General features: G+C 47.3%; 1 protein-coding gene across 3 annotated transcripts in view; it reads left to right on the top strand.

Annotated features, from left to right (window-relative positions):
* LOC146798083 (cytochrome P450 2G1-like) overlaps nucleotides 1-24,043 on the top strand; it is a 439,907-nt gene extending 415,864 nt beyond the window's left edge. For 2 of the 3 annotated variants that reach the window (XM_085625299.1, XM_085625298.1), the window contains 2 exons: nucleotides 22,643-22,784; nucleotides 22,987-24,043. In XM_085625299.1, coding sequence (XP_085481425.1) covers nucleotides 22,643-22,784; nucleotides 22,987-23,180 — 336 coding nt within the window. In that variant the 3' untranslated portion in view covers nucleotides 23,181-24,043. The remainder of the gene's footprint in view (nucleotides 1-22,642; nucleotides 22,785-22,986) is intronic. The other variant, XM_085625300.1, reaches the window with a different exon arrangement.
* The last annotated feature ends 387 nt before the right edge of the window (nucleotides 24,044-24,430 follow it).

Below are 24,430 nucleotides of genomic sequence, written 5' to 3' on the forward strand. Positions count from 1 at the left end.
GGCCCCCGGGTGGGCCAGGTCCAAGAGGAATTAATTCCCCAACTTCAAACGCGCCACAGGGCGTGTTTGCACACATGTCACCTCAGGTCCCGCCCCTTCCCTTCACCACTGTGCAAATATGCCTGTGGCGCATTTTAAGTTGGGGATTAAGTCTCCTTGAATCCTGAGGACCCTCCAGTAAGCACCACAGAACTGCGTTGCAGAGAGGTGTATAAAGGGGCATGGCTGCTGAACACCTCTCTGCAACACAGCTCCCTGGGGCATACTGGAGGTTCCTGGTGGGCTAGTTGGCCCCCAGTGACCCCCAGTATACAAGGGGAATTACTTCCCCATCTTACAACGTGCCAGGGGACGCGTTTGCAGAGTGCTGCAGGGAGGGGGCGGAGCCTCCGGCGCGATGCCGGTCTTTATTTATTTTTGAAGGGGGCTGTGTGGCCCCCCTTCCTTTTCTATTTTATGGGCCCTGGGGACCCTATCTCCCAGGGACTGACCCCCATTTAAAAAAAAGATATCAGCATTATGGGAAGGGGGCCGCGTGGGCCTCCCTCCCGTGGCCAATTCCAGCCCCGGGGACCCCATCCCCCGGGGCATGGCCAAATATGTTTTTTTTTATTATGGAGAGGGACTGCGTGGCCCCCCTCCTAAGGCCTCTATTGGCCCCGGGGACCCCATCCCCAGGGGCAGGTCTTTATTTATTTATTTATTTTTCTTTATTTTTTTTTACTTTGGGAGGGGGCCCCCCTCCCGGACCCCATTCCCCAGGGCCTGTCCATTGCTCTATTTTTATTTTTTTCGGAGGGGGGCCGCATGGCCCCCCTTCTCAGGCTCGAGCCCCCCCCCACACTGGTTCATTTTATTTTTTTAAAAGCCCTGGGGGTTAAGGTCCCCAGGGCTGCGGGGTCCATGTGCCCTCCACAAACAATTAATGAAAGCCCCGGGGTGGTGGTCCCCTGGGCTTGGGGGGTCCTTAGAAGCCCCCCACAGATTTTAAAATTTGGCACGGGGGTGGCGGTGTGGGGGGGATTGGGGCCCCACACACATTTTTTAACTGCCCCGGGACCTGGAACACCCGGGGGCTTAATTAAGCAGAGCGCTGGAGCCAGCGCTTCATTTTTTAAAAACATTTTGGCCGAAATTCGCACTGGGTGCGTGAATCTCACTAATGTTTTTTTTAAATGCTTTTTTTGGCCCTGGGGTCCTTGTGGGACACCCTGAGCAGGCCTAGGGGGTCAGGGTGTTTCTACCCTGCCCCCTTTTCTTGTTTTTCACGTTTCTTTTTCTGTTTTCTTGTGCCTCGGTTCTTCCTGGTTTGGAGTGTTGACAGCCAATTAGCCAATTAGCATGAAGCCCGTGGTCGGGAGGGTGCGCGGATCCACCGCGGCCATAGATATCACTATCTTTATTTCTTCATTTCCCACAAACTACTGAACGGATTTACACCATTCTTAAAAAGGACGCTTTCTGAGCCAAACAGTAACTTTTTGCCAAATTTGGTGTAATTCCGTTCAGCAGTTTTTGCTACAAGCGTGTCTAAAGATTCCTATTGGAAATTGATTTTTTTCAACTCTATTTTTTTAATTTCTCAGGAACTACCAAACAGATTTACACCATTTAAAAATAGGTCTCTTTCTGATCCAAGGGCTAACTTTTTGCAAAATGTGGTGTAATTCCGTTCAGCAGTTCGCGCTGCAGCCTGTTCCAAAATTTCCTATGGAAATAACATAGAGAAAACATGTTTTGAGACCCCCTTTTTTCTTGGCCCCCGCTTGACGAATCACCCCAAAACTTTCAAGACAGGAGCTGAATGGAACAGGCCATAAGTTTTGAAAATTTCGCGAAGATTCGTCATCCTGTGCCAAATTTATTGGGATTTTTTTTTTACGAATTTCCTATGGATAATAGGTCCTAACTATAACTACCTACTGGTGACCACCAGTGGGTAATATATATTTCAAAACGTTAATACTGTCACAGACATTTACCTAACTATAGACAGAATTGATTTTACATTGAAAGATTGCTTCTATTTTTTTTAATATAATTTATTTGTTATCAAACAAAAGCATCTAGACGCACACAGAATAAAGAGGCCAGTAAAGGCCCTTGAGTCATAACAATCATAATTTCTGGTTAAATGCAAAATACATAGTCACAAATGTGAGGATTGTAAAATAGCCCCCAAAGAAGTGTTCCCTAATAAAAGCAGATAGCTGAAGGATCAACATTGCAGCAATAAGCCATAAGACCTAGGCAACAGATGAACTATATCAATATCACCAATCTAAAAGAAATCCAGGTAACAACCTAAACCCCCCAACCTTCAAACCCTCCCTCCAGTTTGGAGTGTCTCCCAGAGCAATTATTGTAACAGCATCAGAATAGGGCACAATAATTTCACACATCTGGTCTTAGGGGATAAACAGCAAGGAACACCACTGCACCGGTAATAGATATAATTAACTGTATGAGCGGCAAACTCAACTAGGTCTAAAAGCTATATAGCAATACACATCAAGGCGATCCAGCTGGGGAACTTAACTTAAAGGTCACATCTAATTTCCCCTCCAGGGCTTACAGTAACAGCACCAGTGCCACCCAAGCCCTTGCAGCGTCCAAAGCTTTGTCGCTGCTCGAGGTCAGCCCTCGATCTCTGAATGCTGGGGCCCCGTCTAGACTTCCAATGCGCTATAACGTCTTTTTTGGCCAGAAGAAGACCCAAGTCAGAGAATTTGCTAGTAATCTTGGTCTTGGATGTGTGGGGGAATCAATGGAGCAAGCAGGGCCCTATAGCAGGTTCTAATGTCCTTTCAGTAATATTACACAATAGGGAGACCACCTCCTCCCAATACATCCCCAGTTGGAGGCAGTCCCACAGCATATGGTGAAAATCTGCACCCTCCGTTTTGCAGCGCGGACAGCGCACTGTATCCATGTCAAAGTACGCATTCATTTTTGCCGGGGTGAGGTCCGCCCTGTGCAGTATAAAAAAGTGCACCAGCTGGAAACAGGCATTTCTAGTACTTTTCCACTCCCTTTGCTTCTATGTCTATGACACAATCAGTGCTGCAGTCGACCAATAGCAGTTAACTTACAGGCCCTGGGATTATGGTATACTACCGTACAGGGGACTTACAAGTAAATTAAATATGTCAATTAGGTGTAAACCAATAACACAGATTTAGAGAAGAATTTCATGCACTTTAACATTGATTAGCAGAGGTAAAGTGCTCAGAGTTCTAAGGCCAACAACAATATTAAGCAAAACGTGGAGACAAAAACATTGGGGTAAGAACACCCTAAGGCTGACAGGTGTAACAGCCACCCTTCTATGAATCCCTTTAAAGTGATACATTAGTAAACAATCTGAACATGAGGACTGCTTAATTTGGAAGTAAAGTGTGACTGCCCGTGTGGTACAAGACAACACATTGGACCACCTGTGCGTAGCAGTGTGACAAGCCAAAGTAGAACATGATTAAGGCTTTGAGGACTATTTATCATATTTTCACACAACCTAACACAGCAAGCCACATTGCTGCACTGCATGAAATGCAAAGGGCAGGATTTAAAGACATTTAACATTATGTGACGCATTTCTGTCCTTTCCTTTTGTTGGCGCATGTTTGGCTACCTAGTGCCAACGCAGTCACCCTTGCACCATGGTGTAAGTGTGCCTGTTTTGTAAGCAGGATTGTTTTTGTACAGGGAGGGACATTCCTGCACAAACACATTCCTGAAAGGCATGTTCCTCTTTCTATGTGTGCTCTAGACTGGAGCACACATAGAAAGAGGAAACAATGAGTAGATATAAAGATAATTCTCCTGATTACATCTCCCCAGGGGTGAGGCAGCATTTTGACAAATTCCCAGGTCTCTCACCACACCCACGCCCCACCCTTGGAATCACTCCCTGGGGCAGAGTAACGCAAGGCAGGAATTTGTGATTCCTTGGTTATCTCCAGACTTATCAAGCCATGCAGGGCCACTCAAGGTGGCCTAGCATGGCTTGATAAATCTGACATAATGTTGCATCATCCTTGCACCCCCTGGGGTGGCAAAAGGGAGAGAAGGCACAATGATAAATGTGGGCCTTTCATGCCCACACAGAGCACACCATTCAAAAACTTAACACTTGAGCATATTGACCTCAAAACACCATAAATCACAACCATATTTCATGAGGCACCATGTAATAACAAAGCATAGTGCCTAAGTCAACCACCGTGCGCTTTAGGAGAAATGTAACATTGATGAGTGAGGACACAAATAATCAATTGCTGAGTAATGGGAAAAATAATCATTATGGAAGATATAGAAAGACTATTTCCAGGCACGTCCTGTTCATGTGAGGGAGTAGGCTGGATATGTTGGCTGCACTTCAGTCATGATCCCAGCAAACCTGCTCCACAGACATAGACAGCTAAGGCAAGGGTAAAGTTGGCTGCAAAACAAGGACCACCCTCTGTTGGAGCATCTCTGATTTGGTAATCATCAACTACCATACTGAGCAACTATGCCTCATTCACAGTTCCGGTACCATGGAGTCTATGTTTACACAACATTCCTTGATAATGTCAAATGAGTAAACAGAGATTTCTTTAGATCGCCATTTAATTTGAAAGGTGGGAATGGTGAGCGATGAGAGAATTACAGAATCTTTGCAAACAAGCATCTGTATGGTTTTTTTTTTATTAGTGCAATATTGAAAATGATATGCATTAACGAGAGACATATTTTTTTCTTTTGTTCTGTGGTATTATATATGCAATGCAGGCATATGAAGACTAATGAGCCCTAAGGCCATTTTTTAGGGGAAACAATATAATAATATGGTGTATTCAAACAATTCTATTGGATCAGGAAGAGCGTGTCAGTAAATCTGGATCTCTATATTAATATTATAAAGAAACATAAAGAGAAGAAGGAAAAAATAGTTAAGTAGATAATTATTCAAATATTATATTAAAAATACATAATACAGAAATTATAAACTATATATTTCAATTATATAAATTGCAAATATAATATATAAATTAAACAGCATAACACATAATATTCAGTAATAAGAATCCAGCCACATCTTTTCCTCCATCCACTATGGGTTATTTAGTTGCCAAAATTGCTTTCTATCAAACTAGATCCCTCCTATTGCATATGCACACATATCCAATATTCTATATGTAAGAACCTCTACCATTCATTCAGGCATGTTGGCGGCTTAATATCCAACTAAGACTTCATTTTCTCGAGTCTAGCAACATCAATTAGTTAAAAAAAATTAGATTGGCATTTCTCAGTAACTATCAACCCCAAAAATATAAATGGTCTGGCTTACTTCAAAGGTAGCATCCATATTCAGAAATTGCTGCCTGTTGCCACTAGTGATTGTTATAATCACGAGAGAAATCATATGTTTCAAATCTGCATATTGCAAACTACATTTATAGCACAATAAATATGTTTTGTTTAAAATGAGTGAAATAGCCATTGTGGATTCCAAAAAAAGATGTTTCTTCGGCTTAGTTTGTAATAAAGGTTTCAGTAGCCACATGAGAGATGGCTTTAATTCTCTTATGGCAATGTTGATGTCATGAAATGTCCTTAAGGTCATAGTCATCATTCAGATATTTCTTCATTGCCCTAACCCAAAACAGTCTCTCTGACCTACCTTTTACTGTTTTATCCAAAGAAGGGTTCAGAATGATATTAAATCTATCCCCAATATTATGTCTCTTTAACACTTTGCTAACATTCTAAACATTGATAGAAGATTGCCAGGTCATTTGGACAGGGCTCACAATAGGAGTCTTTGGTGAGTTGATGACCTCAAATGTTCCCTCTCTGACAAAGTGCCTCTTTATTTGGTCCACATAGGGTTTATTAATGCTGTATGAGAAATGTGCAGTATTTAAAATCTCTGTTCATCTAGTCACTGGTGATTGCATGGGATTCAAGTCCTTCTACACCAGGGGTCTCCAACCGATCGATCGCGAGCTACCGGTAGCTCGCGGAGACCCTTTGAGTAGCTCGTGATGCTTGCGGCTGAATTTAGTAGCCCTTTAGTGTTATTTGGGCTTTTTAGACTGCTTGCAAGCTCTGTTGCCCGCCCTCACGCAAACCAGCTGCTCAGATTGGCTTTAAGCTTAGCTGGGGTGGGGCAGGCCGGGCCGAAGAGGATGACGTGCCTCTCCTTTCTAAACAGATCAGCGCCTTCTTGTACCTTGTGACCAGGCGTCTATGCGCCCCCTGCCTTTTCCTCATGGGCACCGCGCTCATTGTGAGAGTCACGAGTGAGGAGGGTGCTAGTGCGGAGCTGCATTAGGCGAGGCAGGGCAGAGCAGCTGTTTGCCGGTCGTGCAAGCCGTATAGAACTGCCGGGACCCGCACCATCTTCCCTTTTCAGCAGTACAGCCTGCCACCTTACCTTCACCAGAGCAGCAGGTAAGCCGGCGTGGGAGCACACCCACAACAATTCTGAAGTCTTTAATTATAATTACAGTCGACTGCACACAAAAAGCACAACACGTTCGAATTTGCAGCTTCTGCCATTTTTTCACAAAAAGCTGTTAGTCTGTGATGGCCCCATTTTCCATTCTTTCCACTTCTCATACTGCCACTTCCTCTGGCTTCCCCTCCCCTCTATCTCCCTGGGGACAGTAGTCATTTAGCCCACTATTCCGGTTATCGTTATCTCGTGAGCCTGGCTGTAAACTTGCAACAGGATGAAAGAAAAAAAAAACTGTGATGCACCTTTAACAGCTAAAGGTGAATTTATGTCACTATATGTTTGTTTTTCTGTGCCACTTGTCAACTGTATGTACATATTATTCTCTCACTTCACTTCATTGCCACTGGTCGATGGTACTTCCCATTATGTATATTGGAGTGATACGTGTTTATTCTGCAAGAATGCTGGTGCCAAGTAGTCAGAAGCACTGGCTAATGACGTGCACATTATCGATTTCCACTTGGTATGTTATAGCAGACTGCACCTAATGGTGGTTTTTGTGATGAGATGGCTATCTGCCACTTTGTGTGATTTAGTCAACGGCCCAATGAAATGAAGCATGCGCTATTGGCTATCCGATTGGGTGTGACTTTTGTGGCTGGGTGCCGTAATGAAGTACTTCCTTCGGTATCTCTCATGCTGGATGTTAAGTCCGTTGTTCACCGACATCTAATTGTAACCTTTCAGTAGGTTTAATTTTCTTTTTATTTCACCATGTTTATATACTAGTATTGTGCTCATAAAGAAAGTACGGTATTTTGCCTGAAGTATACCATGCATTTAGTAAACTCTGCAATAAATGTATGTAGTATATTTTCTCTTATGATGATGTGGGGCTTATAAGTCACCCTTACTCCAATCATGGTTATATCTTTTGACAAAGACGGCATTGGTAGAAATGCGTCAAGCTAAATAAACTTTACTCGGCTTGAACCTGTAAAATCACTTCTTAATGAACTGCCTCCACCATACCTCCCCCCCGACCCCCCTCCAACCTCGGCCATCAACCCCTCCTTCATAGAACAGGCCTGATTTAGAATGCAGAAGTGATTGCTTTCAAATGGACATGTTAGGCCAGGAGAAATTAATGGTGTTGCTAAATTCGATAAAACGACTAATAATATATACCGACTTGGAGTAAAATTTAGTGCTGGGTTACAATTAACACCCCAAAAAATGTAAGTGAATTACAAAAGTTATCGGTGAGGAAGCGTGTGTAGGTAGGGGGTAGGGGTGACACCTCACAGTCAGCTTTGGCAACTCTGAAGTACAAACTCTATTTAGGGACGGATCGACTCTAACACAGTTTGCCTGCCCTTTCCTATCAGATGCGGGGTGAATTCAGATTAGAGAAGAGCAGAGAGGTCCATCAAGTCAAGTGTTTGAATTGAGGGCTCATAAAGGAGCACGGCTCGGGAGTGACATGGACCACACACTGACGGGGAGGTGGTGGCTGGGTCAGCTCGGCTCTCCCTGCAACAAATGAGCTACCTACCGATTGGGAACATCAGAGGACGAGAATTGTCAGTGTCAGGAAGGGCTTGTCTTTTAGTTACTGGTTTGAAGGATGGTAGGGCCAACTCGGCGTGACATCTTTTGAGAACAGTAAAGTATCGATGAGTTGGGTGCAAACATAAATGGTAAAATCGAGTACTGAAACATGCTGGTAACAGAAACAGAAAGGAAAAGAAGTGAAACAGGCATTCACATTTAAGTTTTTACATTTAAATGTGGCAGGTTCGTTGACAGAATGTGCCGCAAGCAAATGTGCAGCTAGTCTTAATTACAATTCCTATTTTCTGTGCAGATGAGATAGTAAAGTTAATATTTAAAATGGAAATGTGTCTCTGCCATCTTCAGACAGCATCCATGTAACAAACAAGGCCTGCCAATTACAGCACAGAGGCGGTGTTGCTATGTGTGAAGACTTGACCAGGCCACTAAGGCTTGCTAAGCTAAGCCATCAGGACAGCCTCGGGCAGTCAGTGCACTCTTTGGTGGGAGGGGTGAGAAGGGGGGTCGAATTCTCAGGTGGGGCTCCCCAGTGTGGGAAGATTTTGTTCCTTTTGTCCGCACAGCCTTTTGGGAAAGAATTCCATAACAATAGTATCACTGCCCTGAAGACTAGTTCACACAGCCAGGTGTCATTAGCCAATGGCTGCTGGGTAAACTAAGACCAGAGGAGCGCAGGTTAAGGTTAACGTTACTAAGCTTAAGGTTACCAAGCAATTCACTGCAGGGCAGCGGAAACCGGAGTCTGTTGCCTTAATCCTCACCCCAAGGTTAGTGTTTTTCCCCACTTAAACACGCTCCATGCCTTGCTGAGATTAACAGTTGTAACCCACAAATGTCTGTCTTATATTCTGCTGGGTGTTTGACTTACAGTAAACAAACCAAAGTGCAGCACAGAAATATCCACAAAATCCTTTGTTTTATTCAAACGTGTTTTTATGCAGTTACCCAGCAGGAGTGGATTTATTAGTAGTAGTCTATATGGTGATTCTTTTTAAGACGAGCTATGTCCAGTCCAGTCCAGTCCTGGGGAGAGTGGACAGTTTATGCTGGCTGTGCATGTGTGGGAGGAGACTGATGCTTGTATGTACATTGTGGCCTGGAAACACAACACTAAAGAGTGAACTATCTAGTTGGATGCACAATCGTTGCCTGAAACTAAATGCCGATAAATCGGAGATTCTACTGTTCGGTGGTTCCCAACAGCTCTGGCATGACACCTGGTGGCCCAACAGCCTTGGCATACCCCCCAAACCAATTCTGATGGCAAAGAATCTGGGAGTCCACATCGACAATGTATTGTCAATGAAAGACCACGTAACAATCACCTGTGGTAAAGGCTTCGCGATCTGAAAATTCTACGAAGAGTATTTCCCTGGATTCCTCTGGAATGCAGAAAGATCCTAGTCCAGTCACTATTAATCAGTAGACTTGATTATGGGAATTCCCTGTTCGTTGGCATGGCAGATTATCTATTCTCAAAGCTTCAGATTGTTCAGAACGCGGCAGCAAAAGCCGTATGCAACAAAAAGAAATACGACTCCGCTACAAGCTGCCTAAAAACTTTGCACTGGCTGCCTATGAGAGAAAGGGCCTCTTTTAAAATTCTGTGCATCACTCATAGAGTATTACACGATACCGGCCCTACCATCCTGAAAAATAGAGTCAATTTTTATGCACCAAACAGAAATCTTAGATCTCAATTCACCGCAAGAGCAGCAGCCACCCGTATAAAGAAGGTTAGGGCGGGTGGCCGTGCCTTCTCACATTTGGCTGCAAACATGTGGAACAAACTACCAATTGACTTAAGACTGACCGACGATTACCTCATCTTCAGAAAGAAACTTAAAACCATGTTGTTCCCCAATACTCATTAAACTAGTATTGACCCCTATAAACTCGCTGTACATTGTTCAATCTTAGCGCCATGATATCCTTCGGGATGAATGCTAGCGCTTTAGAAATATTTTTTACCATTACCATTACCAATGGCGAGATCCTGCATGCATATCGTCATGAGTCCTGTGACAGTTCTCATGATGCTGTTTAGCGCTATTGTACCTTATTCTGGGGATCATATTTAGCAAACTTTCACATAGGGCAGCAAGCCACCTTGCTGCGCTAAGGTAAAGGGCAGGAATGCGCTGTATTTAACATTATATGACACATTCCTTTCCCTGCACTGGCACACAAACTGCTGCCTAGTGCCAACACAGGCACCGCGTGCTGTGGTGCAAGAGTGCCTGCGTTGCAGATGGAATTGTTTTTGCGCAGGAAGGGGCACCTTCTTGCACAAAAACAATCCTCTGAGAGGGAATTCTTAAGTATTGTGTTCAAACGACAGAATGGGCTCTGAAGAAATTAGGCTTAATGTCAATGAAACTGGGCGTGGGAGGTCTCTCAGGAAAATGCGCGAGTCGCTTGGGGTTTAGTAGCTCACGACGATTTTCACTGGACACAAGTAGCTCTCACTACACAAAAGGTTGGAGACCCGTGTTCTACACCAATGGGGCTCTGAGTCATCTTCTGATATCTCTAACTGGTAGCTTGTATCTTGGTATGGCTTTAACATCCAGGGTAAAAATCATCTTTAATTGATGCCTAACCACAAGAAGCCAATAGAGTCAGGTGGCCAGCATACACACCTATGGTTGTTTCATTGCCATTGTCTCAACAGATCAATTGAAGAGTTTAGAACAGCTTATGTACATTTCTCTAAATAATTCCCAAATATAAAAGCTTTGAATAGGGTATTTTAGGAGGGTATGTGCCAATTTGTTAGCTTTCAGAATATTTTATCCTTCTTTTTCAAATATAACACTATCACTTATTTTTCACATAGTGTTCATTACCATAATTCTGCTGTTGATAAGCACTGTAAAGTACGGTGGTACCATTACCATATTTATTTATGCCCAAATTACTGGCTTTGAAAATAATTAATTCTCAGTTAGTCTTCCTGAATGTGTAACATATGATCTGCACATCACCCCATATGTCTTCTGGGAGTATTTCACTTACTAAACCGTTCTTCTACTCCAGATGCCTTCTTTTATATTGAATTTCCACAATGCTGTTGTTTGTCAGCTTTAGCAGTTTAATATTTGATTAGAAACATAGGGCTAAATTGACTAAGTGATGTGAGCATTTATGTAAGATTTCATCTTGAAAACGGATAGATTTAAGGTTAAAAGTGTTCACAAAAGGTGACCATGCTCCTGTAATTTTTACACACATGTAATACAACCCAAAATTCAGTAATATTACAAGTGAGTAAATCCTACTCAGTGGGCTAAATTTGGTGTTCCAGGGAATTGTTTTTCCTGGTAAGCGGTGGTGGCTCATCTGCTAAGGAGGAGAAGCCTTGCCCCACTGCCTTCAAGCAGGAATTAAAAGGAAAAAATAAAATGAGAGTAACGTCATGGTATTCTCATTTTATTCTGTCCTCCTGCTGTGGCAGCTTGTGTGAGGGGCAGGTGGGATAGAAGAGCAGGGGAGGAGCGTACAACCCTCCTAAGTGAACAATGACTGTTTGTAGGCCCTCTTGGGCCTACCAAAACAGTCATGGGCGCTATCTCTGTTCTCCATGCAGGCTGTATCATAGCCTGCATGGAGAACTTGCCCACCCCTACAACTCCTGGCTGAGCTCAGTGTCATGCCACTCAGACCAATAACAACGTTGCTTTGCAGCGTTGTGATTGGTCAGGAGAGCCTGTGTGCCAGGTGCTGCCTGTCCCCGGAAGACGAGCGCAGGAGCAGAGACACAGGACCCAACCGGAAGGTAAGTGTTTATTTTTACAAATATGACCCAAACGACCCACCTGTGACTCCCCCCAGCTCCCACCCCCCACACCTACCCAGCCACTGCTGGTAAATTTACCTATTAGTCAACAATTTGAGATGATTCTTAGGCTTCTCTCCATTGGTTGGAAATTTATTTTCTTTCCAGGGAAGAAAAGAGATGGAAACACCCTCAGAATTAGTTGGGGTTTTGGGAAAAAAGTTTCTCAATAGGAAAATCCATGGAAAAATAAACCAAGTGTCATGGCTTAAAATATCTGACTCTACACCATGTTCAATTGTAGAACATGTAGAAATGTATATGCAGAAATGTGTAACTATAGACGCCAAGGGAAATTTACAAATGTTTTCTTTTAGTATGCCTATTAATATATCAAGGGTGCTGCTTTCCATGTGTTCATCGGGAAACTTTGGTGAATTCCAAAAATCTGCATCTATGCAAGGGAATTGCAAACCAAACATTATTTTTGGGAACTGAGCCATGTGAGTGTTTTTTATATCACTTGGGTTTGAGTATGGGTTTGAATTTTCTTAACCACTTTTTTGAGCTGGATAAGTATCCACTGTGCCAATTTAGGTATCCCCAAAATGTGCATTTGATTTACCGAAAATGACAGAAACTTCCTATCACAGCATTCTGAATGTATGCATAAACAACTGCATACAAAGTGCCAAGGCAAATCTGCTGCAGATTCTGCAGACACCCCATGTCAAGTATTCCACACAGCCCTACTTATGCAACTCTGTTTGCAAGGTTGTTGTCATTATCATGAAATTGATTGTTTACCATTTTGGTGTGGTTCCCTCACCTCCTCATTGGTTAGTAATTTACTGATAACCCATCATTTGATAATGTAGCATGCTATTTTAAGAATATTAATAATCATTACTGTTGTTTAACTCAGATTCACAATGAAATCTTTGTGAAATCACTATGATAGGTGGTTGCCATGCCACCTTGGCCAGTAACAAGTACTAAGGGGCATATGTTTCAATGTTATATGCAGTGCAGCTCAGCAAGCCACCTTGCTGCACTGCCCTGCATGAAGGGGCAGGAATTTCCCGTATTCAAAATGGTACAGCGCATTCCTGTCTTTTTCTTGCGCAGGTGCACAATGTTCTGCCTAGCACCAACAAACTTACCCTTGCAAAGTGCTGCAGAGGTGTCTACATTGCAGAAAGGGGTGTTTTTGTGCAGGAAGGGGTACCTTCCTGCACAAAAACAATCCTGTGAGGCTTTTTGCTCTTTCTATGTGGGCTGCAGAATGCAAAAGACATAGGAAGAGGAGAAAACATGGAGAAATATGATATTTCTCCTCATTACTCAACTCATGGGGAGGCGTATCATTTTGACACATTCCCAGGTCTACCAGTAATGGTAAATCTGGAAATGCATCAAAATTAATGGGTGGATGCATGGGAACACCCACGCTCCACCAATGGAATGCTCCCTGGGGCAGAGCAATGCAACACAGCACAATTCACTGCATTGTGTTAATCTAGATTTATCAAGCAATGCAGGGGTTTCCTGGCTTCCTAAATCTGACTTAGTAGTTGCATCACCCTTGCATGGTGCAATTGTGACACAACTGATACATTTGTCTCTAAGTGAACAAGCCCAAAAGAAAGTTACCAAGATTCTCATGCCATCCTTGTCAGGGAACAACCTTATCCAGGAACAAAGACTTTTTAACCCTGCCTCTTCTATGAATAGGTAGAACCATCCACATGCCTGGGAGACAGGCTTTTCCCCCAGGATGTTTTCCCACCATTAAGCCAGTGGTCTGACATGATGCCTGGGACAAGGTATGTGGGATACATTTCGCATACACCAGCAGGTTTGAGAACAAGTATCATTAATGAAGAAGAATAGATGGTGTTTTATGGTTTTCTGTACAGTTTTGTTTGCCTTTATTAGGGCTTGTATGAACATAATGATTATTCTGATTTTTTTTTAATTAAACCGTTTTTATTGCAGAATCACAGGATCATCACTGTACATACATTACGGGACTGCATCTCAATCTCCTGTGCTAGATTTCTGGCAGGTCAGGATATTTTTGTACACAGCTTATTAGCCCACATCCCGGAGGCCGGGCAGCGTCAACAGGATGAACAGTGTCCCCGAACGATCTCAGTGGCCAATGACTTTAGGTTACTCCCAGGACGTCCATGTTCTGCTTTGGAATGTTTTCTCCCCCCCCCTCCTCCCCAACTAAACCCAGTCCCCAATCCGAGCCCCGAGTGCCCTCGCCCCCCCCTCCCCGCCCCACCCCCCACAGTGCTATCATCGACGCCCGGCAGAAGCTTGAATAAATGAATTTGGGTATTTTGTGTCGCAGTTACCTATCTACTGTGTGTGTGCGACTGGAGTAGCCCGGGGGCTGCCCTCCCCGTCCGATGGGACCCCTCCGTCCTCAGTCTCACTGTTGCCCAGGGCCTGCACCATCACCTCCCAAGCTGTGGCCGCCTCCAATGCCTTATCATCCTCTCTACGGCTCGCTAGCTGGTACCTAAGTGTACTTTCGCTCGCCGCCCACCTCTGCAACTCCTTAAGCCATCTCTTATGCGTGGGGCCCAGCTTTGATTTCCATAGTCTCGTCACTTCCCTTTTTGCTAAGAGGAGGCCCATATCAATGAATTTACTTGTGGTTTTGTTCTTGGGCGTGTGCGGGAACCAGTGCAGAACGCAGACTGCTTTACTGCATTGCAACTCCCTGTCTGTCGCCTCAGTCAGTGTCTCGCACACAGCCTTCCAATAATCACTCAGGCGGGGGCAATCCCACAACATGTGGCCGAGTTCCGCTCCAATCGCGCCGCACCTAGGGCACGCCGCCTCCTCCGCCCCGAAATATTTCCGAATTTTGCCCGGCGTAAGGTAAGCCCTGTGGAGAACATAGAAGTGGATCAGTTGGAAGCGGGCATTTCTCGTACTCTTTCTGGCCCTTCGAACCAGGCCCGCCCACGTAGCATCGGGAATCTCTGTTTGGAGATCACCTTCCCATTTGCCTTTCAGGGCTGTCAGCGGTTGCAAAGTTTCGCTCAGCATTCTGGAGTAGAGACAGGTGACAGCCTTGCGGGTGCCCGCCGACATCATAGCGTATTGGCACGCCGCGGACGTAGGAGGCTCGCGGAGCCCCTCCCTCCAGTACTCTCGCATCGCCCCAGTCACTGCCGCGTGCAGCAGGTAGTCCCCGCGCGGGAGATCGAACCGCTCTCGCAGCGCCTGAAATGGGAGCAATTCTCCCTCCTCGTATAAATCGCCCAGCATTTGGAGACCCGCCTCCTCCCAGACCTGTAGGCTCGACCAATCCCCTCCGTGCGGGAGCGCTGTCACCATACCCAACGGGATCTCCGGGGCATATGGACGCCGCCCCCCCGCCCTACGCTGCGCCCTATTCCAGCATTGTCGGAACGTCTGTTCCTCCATAGTCAAGTCCCGAAGGACCAGCCGCTGCTGCAGAGTAATATATGCCAGCACATGGCGGGGAGTGCCCCCCTCCCTGTCCTGCTCCGGGCCCCGGTACACCCGGGCTACCTCTTGCGTAAAGATCTGAAGCTGCGCCGCCAGGTAATAAAATTCGAAGTCCGGGACTGCCAGGCCTCCCTCATCTTTCGGCCTGGTAAGAGTTGCCAACGCAATCCTGCGTCGACCCGAGCCCCATAGGAACGAAACCAACAAGGAGCGCAGCTGCTTGAAAACCGGACTCGGTACCCACACTGGAAGCGTGCGAAAGTAATACAATAGGCGCGGCAAGGCGATCATTTTCAATAACGAGACGCGCCCCGTCATCGAGAGTGGGAGAGTGGCCCAAAAGGCCATACTGCCCTTCAGCGCTCTTATACAGCGACCCACATTACCCTCCAGTAAATCGGGGGCGGAGTGGTATATATGGACCCCTAAATATTTGAGGCAGTGAGGCTCCCACTGAAGCTCCGGGCGGACGTCCGGTTTTAGGCCGCCAGGGCGCAACGGGAACAAGCAGGTCTTGGACGAGTTGACCCGCAGTCCTGAGAACTTGCCGAATTGCGCTAGAAGCCTCCGCGCGCCTGACAGTGCATCCGCTGCGTCGTTCAAGAACAGAAGCAGGTCATCAGCATAGAGGGAAATGAATTGTGGAGCCCCCTTGTAGACCAGCCCCCTGTAGTACCGGCCCGATCTGGCCTCTATCGCGAGGGGCTCTATTGCTAACGCGAACAGCAACGGGGAAAGCGCGCACCCTTGTCTGGTGCCGCGGTCCACCCGGTACTGGTCAGAGACAAGAGCGCCGATCCGTACTCTCGCCCTCGCCGAGGCATAAAGGACCTTCGTCCAACCTATGTACCCCTCTCCGAGGCCAAAGCCACGCATGATTCTATACAAGTAATCCCACTCCAGGCTGTCAAAGGCCTTTTCTATATCGACCGATAACACAAGCGGCGCGAGGGCACCCTCCAGCGGATCCCCTAACAAGCGGGTCAGGCGGCGGATATTGGCGGTGGTATTTCGGGCAGGGATAAACCCCGACTGGTCTCTGTGAATCAGCCGCGGCATATGCTGTAGCAACCAGTTCGCTAAGATGGTGCTGAGGATTTTATAGTCCGTTGTCAGCATTGACAGCGGCCGGTAGGACGCTGGGTCCGAGCCCTCCCGGCCCGGCTTCAACAGCGGGATCATCAGCGCCTCGCGCATGGAGCTCGGCAGTCTCCCGTTATGCTTGGCCTCTCTGTACACCTCCTGAAGCCGTGGAGCCAGTAGGTCCAGGTACCGACTATAGAATTCGATGGGCAATCCGTCCAAGCCCGGGGTCTTGTTCCGCGCCATGCGAGCTACTGCCCCTTTGATTTCCACTAGGTCTATTTCGCTGCCCAGTGCCTCCGCCTCCTCCCGCTCTATGTGGGGCAGCTGCAGCCCTTCCAGAAAGGCCTCCGCTTCTTCGCCTTGCCCTTCTAGTGCGCTCTCGTAAAGTGTCCCGTAGTAGGAGCAAAAGCTGTCCAATATGTCCCCCTGAGTAGTGACCATGTCCCCTCCCCTCCTTTTAATGGCCAGAATCGGTTGGCTACGCTTGGCGGGATTGGCCAGCCAAGCCAATAGCGTGCCTGCCTTGTCCCCCTCAGCGTGCGCCCGCACCGTAAATGCTTTGTAATCAAAGCTCCGGAGCCGCTCCACTTCGACCGCTACCGCCTCTCTAGCCTCGCACACTGCTTCCTGTAGCTCAGGATGACCCGGCCTCGCTATTTCCGCCTTGCGCAATGTCCCTTCCGCCCTGTCCAGATCTCCTATCAACGACTTGCGCACGCCAGCGTACTTCCCAATGCAATGGCCGCGAACCACCACTTTGAATGCGTCCCACTCTAGCGCCCTGGCCACCGTGGAGCCCTCGTTCTCAGTAAAGTAGTGCACAATCTGTTCCCGCAAGGCCGCCCGGAAAGGCGGGTCCTCTAAGGTGTCCGGCCTCAGCTGCCACAGTGGGACCCGCGGGGTCTCAACCATCCACTCCAGGGTCATTAATAAAGGGTTGTGATCAGAGATCGTGCGGGTTAAGTATTCCGTACGTGCCACAGTTTGAAGCACTGTCGGAGAGCACAAAAAAGCGTCCAACCTAACGTGCAAGTCGTGTAGTGGGGAATAATAGGAGTAATCCCTCGCCTCTGGGTGCTGCGTTCTCCAGGCATCTGTCAGCACCCACCTCTCCTGCCACTCAAGTCTACGCTTCGCTAACCTGTGGGCTGGGGATGCCCGTAGGGGCGGGTGCGACCTGTCCAGCTCGGTGTCTGCAATCGAGTTGAAGTCCCCACCCAGCACAATTGGGCCTGTCAAGTAGCTGGCTAGCGCCCCGGACAATTTCGTAAAGTAGGGTCCCTGGTCCAGATTGGGTGCATATAGACTACAGAGTACTATGTCCCTACCCCTGAGTCTGCCCGCAACAGCTACGTACCTGCCCTCCGGGTCTATAATGTGCCTCATCACCTGAAAGGGGGTGCCCGCTCGAATCCATATCAAAGCTCCCCTCGCAAACGCAGAGTAAGCTGTGCTAAACACCTGCCCCCTCCACCTGCGCTGCAGTGCGACACCCTCCTGCTTCGCTAAGTGCGTTTCTTGCAAGAGCGCGATGTGCACACCCCTGCGTACCAAGTATGCGTGAATCTTGTGTCTCCTAGCCATAGTGTGGAGTCCCCGCACATTCCAAGTCACACATTTCACCAACCCCACATTAGCCATGGTCCCACGTCAGAGGCCTCCTCCCGAAACCCAACCATGTCCAGCCGCGTTTGATAGCACTGTCCCACCCCTCCCCAAAGAAAACCCCGATCCCCCCTCCCAACCCTTCGCCGCGAGCCCCCCCAACTACTCTCGGCCCCTCCCCCCCAGAATAGGACCCAACTTCGGAGAAGCAGCCCCCATCCAAACTAGAGTAAAGCAAACTCGCTCAACCAATTACCGAAACCGCAGTCTGCACTGCAGTGGCCTTATGGGCCTCTAGGAAGTAGCCTGGTACCGAAGGAGGCTACCACAGTCCCGTCCCCCCGCCCCCCGCATCCCCTATAAACACTCACGAAAAACCTGAGAAGCTGCTTCTGAATAAGTCCACCACGATAGGAATCAGTTCTCCAGGTCTCAGGCGCCGGCCCCTCAGTAGCGCCGTCTCATCAGCCTTCGACAATTTCCCCCGAAGTCTGCGGGGTCACCACGGGGCCACGGCCCCCAGTCAATACGGAGTGGTCGGATTCCGAGCTCGTACCGTGGCTGTCCGTGCCCGTCCCGCGGGATGATTGCGTCGCCACCTTTCCGGATAGGTCCACCACTGCTTGTAGCGCCGCTCTCCTTTCGTCTACTGTTTGCGAGTCCGTCGGCTTGCCAGCCCTCTGCCTCCGCTGCCGGAGTCTCCGCGACTGCCGCATCGGCTGTGTCCTCCGCTCCTCCGCCGGTCGGGCTCCGGCCTCGTGCGTGCTGGCCTTGTATGAGTCCCACCACGTCCAGGCCTCCGCCGCGGTTGGGAAGAAGAGCGACTTGCCGTCCAAGATGACGCGCAGCTTGGCTGGGAAGAGGAGCGAGTACTGCAGACCCTCTGTTCTCAGTTCACGTTTAAGTGACAGGAAGGAGGCACGCAGCTTCTGGGTTTCGTAGGTATAATCCGGGAACATCGTGACGCTACTGTTGTCCACCTGGAATGGCCCCGCTTTCCTGGCCCGCTGCAGCAGCCAGTCCCTGTCCCTGCAGTGCAGCAGTTTCAACACCACTGGGCGTGGAGGTTGGCCCGGTTTGGGGGGCCGCGCCGGTACCCGGTGCGCCCTTTCCAACGTGAAGAAGGGCGAGAGGCCCTCCGGGGCTACCTCAGAGCGCAGCCAAGCATCCAGAAACCCCACCATATCGGCCCCTTCTTTGCGTTCCGGCAGGCCCACCAAGCGGACGTTATTGCGATGACTGCGGTTTTCCGCGTCCTCTGCGCGCCGCTCCAGGACCTGTATGCGCTCCAACGCCTCCACCAGGCGCCCCTCCTGAGACTTGTGTGTTGGCAGCATGGCTTGCACCTGATCTTCCACCGTTTTGACTCGGTCCTTCAGCTTCCCATGGTCCGCCCTCAAGATCCCCAAACCCGACGCCACTTGCGCGATATCCTGCTGCAATGCGTCCTTCGTGGCTGCTATGGCCTCTAGAATACAGTCCCGAAGTTGTTGCAGGTCCGCAGGGCTGTGGGTTGCTCCGTCTTGCAGTTCTGGTCCGGGTGCTCCTTCCCCGCTCTTGACCCTAGGCTTGCCCATCTCGGCGCCTCCTTGGGCTGTCGTGGCCAGTGTACCGTCCAGCTAGGGGCACCACCGTCCCGTCCTGCACTCACGAGGTTCTAGGGAGCGCCTCCTGGGGCCAGGGGGGTGCGCAGTCTGCTACGCCCGCGGGCGAGTCCACTGCGACTCCCGCTCGCACATCCCCTGTCTGCCCACTCCCCCGAGCGTCTCCCAGCACAGTCGGCGGTAGGGGTCGCCGCGCGTCGCGCAGATCCACACAGGCACCACAGCTCCTCTGGGTCAACGGTCAACAGGTGCCCCAAGCGTGCTCCCTCCAGGCTCTCCCCGGGCGCGAGCCCCTGTCGCCTGAGTTCCCCGGGTACTCCGCGGCTCGGGTCCCCTTCGACACCAGCTGTCCTTCCGGGAGCTCCCCCGCCCTCAGGAGGCGTCCGGCTCCACTCGGTCAGGCGTCCCCCGCTCAGGCTGTCCCGGGGTCACCGGCCCCTGCGTGCGTCGCCCGTCCTCCCAAGGGCACAGATCGTCGGTGCAGGGGTCCCGGCTAGAGACCGATGGGCGTTCCGGATCTCGCCGTTTCCCCCAGTCGCAAATCCACCCGCCGCCACACCACTTGGACGTGTCCCCGTCGACCCTCGTGGTAGCGCTGGCCGCCGCTGGGGCACAGGGCGTAGGAGCACAACAGCGCCCGGAGCCACAGCTCCCGATCTGCCCGTCACACCGTCCCCGCTCACTGTGCACCGGAGCGTGTTCCGCCCCGCGTCCCGTCGTCGGGGGGGATCGCAGCGGGGGCTCTTCTGCTTGTAGGCGGTGTCCCCACAGGCTTCACCGGTCCGGCGGCGTTTCTCCGTTGCGGCGCTCGGCCCCGGCCGCCATCTTAGGGTCTCCTCCGGATCACAGCGCCCCAGGCGCACGGCACAACGCGGGACGGATCAAACTCCCGCCGGTGCTCCGGTCTCCTTCCCCCGAGGTGCCGCTGTCCGTGCCGCCGCCAGCCCCGATCCAACGGTGCAATTCGCAGCCGGTTCCGTGTAGATTATCAGGATGTTCGTGGGGATCGGGTGCGGAGCTCCGAGCTCACGCCGCCATTCCCCTCGGCATCCAAGCCACGCCCCTCTACATAATGATTATTCTGATCCATATTTTCTAGAGTAATATAGAATTTAATAAGTTTCTGTTGTGAGTATACTAGTTTATAATTTCTAAAAGGTTTGCTTCTCCTATTCTTCAGTACTTGCATGGCTGGTATGTTGTCCTTCAAATGACTCCCTTCCAAGTGTGTACAACCAAATGCAAGACATGTGAGAAAACTCTACATTTTCCCTTTCTCCCAGAACGTTGGCTAAATCCATAGCTCAATGTGCTAGGGAACTTTAACAGGGTGCACCAGCAAGAAAAGAGAGCTCTACAACATAATGTGATGGCTACACTCACTTATGGGCTCGAATTTTGTTGATGATGCACATTATGGGGATAATGCTTCATCATAGGACACCTCACGCTCTCCCGAAACCCAGTTTGATGGAGAGTGGGCCTATACCAGATGTCAGGGAGGTACTTCTACCTAAGAATGGACTTGTGATCTAAATGGACTAAAAATCAATGTGAGATCCTAAACAGACCTTTATATTTACTAGAAATATCACTTGGTATTAAAAACCAAATATGGAGATAAGGGAAATTAGTACCCCATCACCACCTCTTCAATCAACATGTTTCTGCCTGATAGCTCAAGCAAGTACAAGGACGGAAACAAGGGATCAAGGTGTGGCAACTACACACTAGTGTGCTGCTATTGACAAAAGGGTGACCTTTGTCAACCTTTTGTGTATCCGGCCCATAAGTACTGGTAACAGAATAATAATATGCTTTTAAGACCTCTTAAGTTAGGTAGATACATAGAAATGGCCATCAGCATGCAACACTTGCACGCTTGGTGAAAAAGTGACACTGCACACCTGAAACAACATTATTTGTATGTATATCAAGTTGTGAGAGCAGTTCATAATCCTACCCCACTATGTAGTTATATATTAACATCATTTTACAGGGATTAAGCTGAATGCAGGCATAATCAAAGAGCAAGACAACTGATCTCTCATAGCCACTACACTATCAACTTATTTTTGTAAGTACTTCATCTGTATGGTTTGACAGATGAAAAATAATTTGTGAATCTGTTTTTCCTAATAAAGTCAAATCAGTTTTCAGTGTTTCTCAGAAATTATTAATCAGGTATTCGTTTTCTGGGCACTTCAGATGAATCCAAATTCTATTGTGTCCATGGATACCATTCTAGAAAATATTAGACGTAGGGCATGATTTAGATCTTGACGGATGGGTTACTCCATCACAAAAGTGACGGATATCCCATCCGTGGAAATATAAATCCCAATATATCCTGTGGGATTTATATTTCGGCGGAAAAGACATCGGCTACCGTTGTGACAGAGTACCCCGTCTGTCGAGATCTAAATTAGACCCTCAATTAGGATGTTCAATTGTCTGAGAGAAGCTTAAAAGAGAGTGTAAAAAAATTGAAGAACTAGTTTCGCTTCAAGAACGAATGATAATTCAGTATAGAAAGTTTGCAGTGAAATGATTGCTCTCATGATAATTATCAGTTTCTGCTACCTTGAGGGAAAACACATAATTACTTCCTCTTATAAAACTTTGCAACAATGACTGCCAGTTATTGAGCAAAAGTCTGTTCTCTTGGGCTGTAGTACCTTGCAGGCAATGTGGTCCACCTTCAGGAAGTAATTCCTGCAGTTATAGTTTTCATGAACAGAGCATTAGAATAGCTTTTGTCTTGTATATAGAACAGTATAAAAGAACCCTCTTCTTATTACCAGATATTGTAAGAACAGGCACTACTGAGATTCAGGTTTTTGAATAAGAGGCTACAGGAATCTCTGAATGATGCGCATTGATCTGGACAGCTCTAGAACCACTCTAATATTTGCTTTGGGCAAAACGCTAATTGAATCTCATGCTCAGAAAACTATTCCACTACTGTATTGGTGGCTGTAAATCAATTGTCAATAAAGTAATTACCAATATCTTCACTGCCCTGACCTATTATTTGTCTTTGCTCTCTAGGGAACAGATGTGATCCCATTCCTGACCACTGCACTAAAGGATCCAACCCATTTTAAGGATCCAGGAAACTTCAACCCTGAAAACTTCTTGGATGAGAATGGGGGTTTCATGAAAAATAATGCCCTTTTGCCTTTCTCTATTGGTAATAACCAAATACATTTTGCTTGCAACTATGCTGATTCCCTATACTTGTATCTTTACCATGAGTAAGTTGTCCAGTGTAGCCCATGTCACTTTTATTGCAACCTTGTTGTGTGCTCATGCCTCATTCCGTATTCCTTCTCTTAATTTTTTCATAAGATGTTGGCTAATTTCTTTCTGTTAATTTTCTCATTTATTTCTAGGGAAGCGAAGTTGCCCAGGAGAAAGCTTGGCTCGTACTAAGACCTTTATGTTCCTCACTGCCATCCTGCAGAACTTCAGCTTAAAATCTCCAATTAACCCAGAGGACATTGACCTTACACCTCGAGAATGTGGACTTGAAAATCTCCCACCACCATATAAATTAAATTTTGTCCCTCGTGAAATAAAGCATTAATGGTGTACCAGTTACCTGGCTCATAATTAGGGCTGAGTTCAAATCAGCAGTGTGTACTGTCGTACTGACCTGCTCCTTTTCCACATTGTATTCATTCATTCCTATATTGTTATCCTTAGTTCCATAAGGTCAGAGATTAGCTGCAGTTATAAAATACTGATGTGGCAACAAATCTTGTCACGTCAAGATATCACGTATGCAATATTTTACTACAGCCCAAAAAATTATCTGAGAGACGTTTTATCATCCAACTTCACACTTACTTTATGAAAATAAACACCTTGTTATGAATGGTCTAATGTCATTGCCAGGCTCGTCCCAGTTTTGCATTTATTCATCAACATCTACATTTGGTATTTTAGACAAGCACTGTCCTCATTAACATAAGGGTGGTTATGGAGACCATAGTGTTAATAGTATGTCAGAAAACACAGGTTTAAATGTAAGGGAGTCCCCTTGCTTTAACTTACTTAAGTGAAAAATGCTGGATAACTAGTTTGTTTTACAGTTTCATGCAGAGTTTTCGAACAGCATCAAAATAAAAGTTATTACCAAAGAAATATGCCTTTTCAATGGAAGGTCTGACATTAACATAACTTCAAAGATAATAGTCAAACAACTATAACTCGTCAATGGTAGGGATATTGTTTAATTATTAAACAACACTTTCTTAATACATATATTAAGGTAGGAATCATACATAAAAAGTGATATGGATATGCAAATGTATTTGCTTGCACTTGGTTGATATATGGATAGTTATAGTTGTCAACTGTATCAGTGACGTTCATAAGTAATGTTCAATTATGGACAGTAGTATCATTTGTATAATAAAATATTAAATGAAAGTCTTAAATTGAAAAGTATAACTATGCTATTTCTATTGTTTGTGTACTTTAAATGTGTTGCTGGTGTACTCCAATAGCCCCTAACAATTATTACGATGCCGGTTGGACCGACCATCCGACTGCTGCGATTTGATTCTGACCGCAGAGGCTGGGAAAGTACCCCACCATATTAAGATGCAATTGCTACTGCTGCGGCGGTCTCATCCATGATGGTGGACATATCCCCTGAATATGTGGCTGGAAGTGTGTACAAGCTCACAGGAAATGTGTGATATGTACTCACATGCATGACATACGTGGGGATATGCCTTAAGCTGCATGTACCTCATTGCTGGAGTGTGGCAATCTGTGCACAGTCCAACCAAAGGGGATACATGGCACCTACAGACTTACCTGCATTCT

Source organism: Triturus cristatus, chromosome 9 (genome assembly GCF_964204655.1).
Source record: "Triturus cristatus chromosome 9, aTriCri1.1, whole genome shotgun sequence".
Lineage (NCBI taxonomy): Eukaryota > Metazoa > Chordata > Amphibia > Caudata > Salamandridae > Triturus > Triturus cristatus.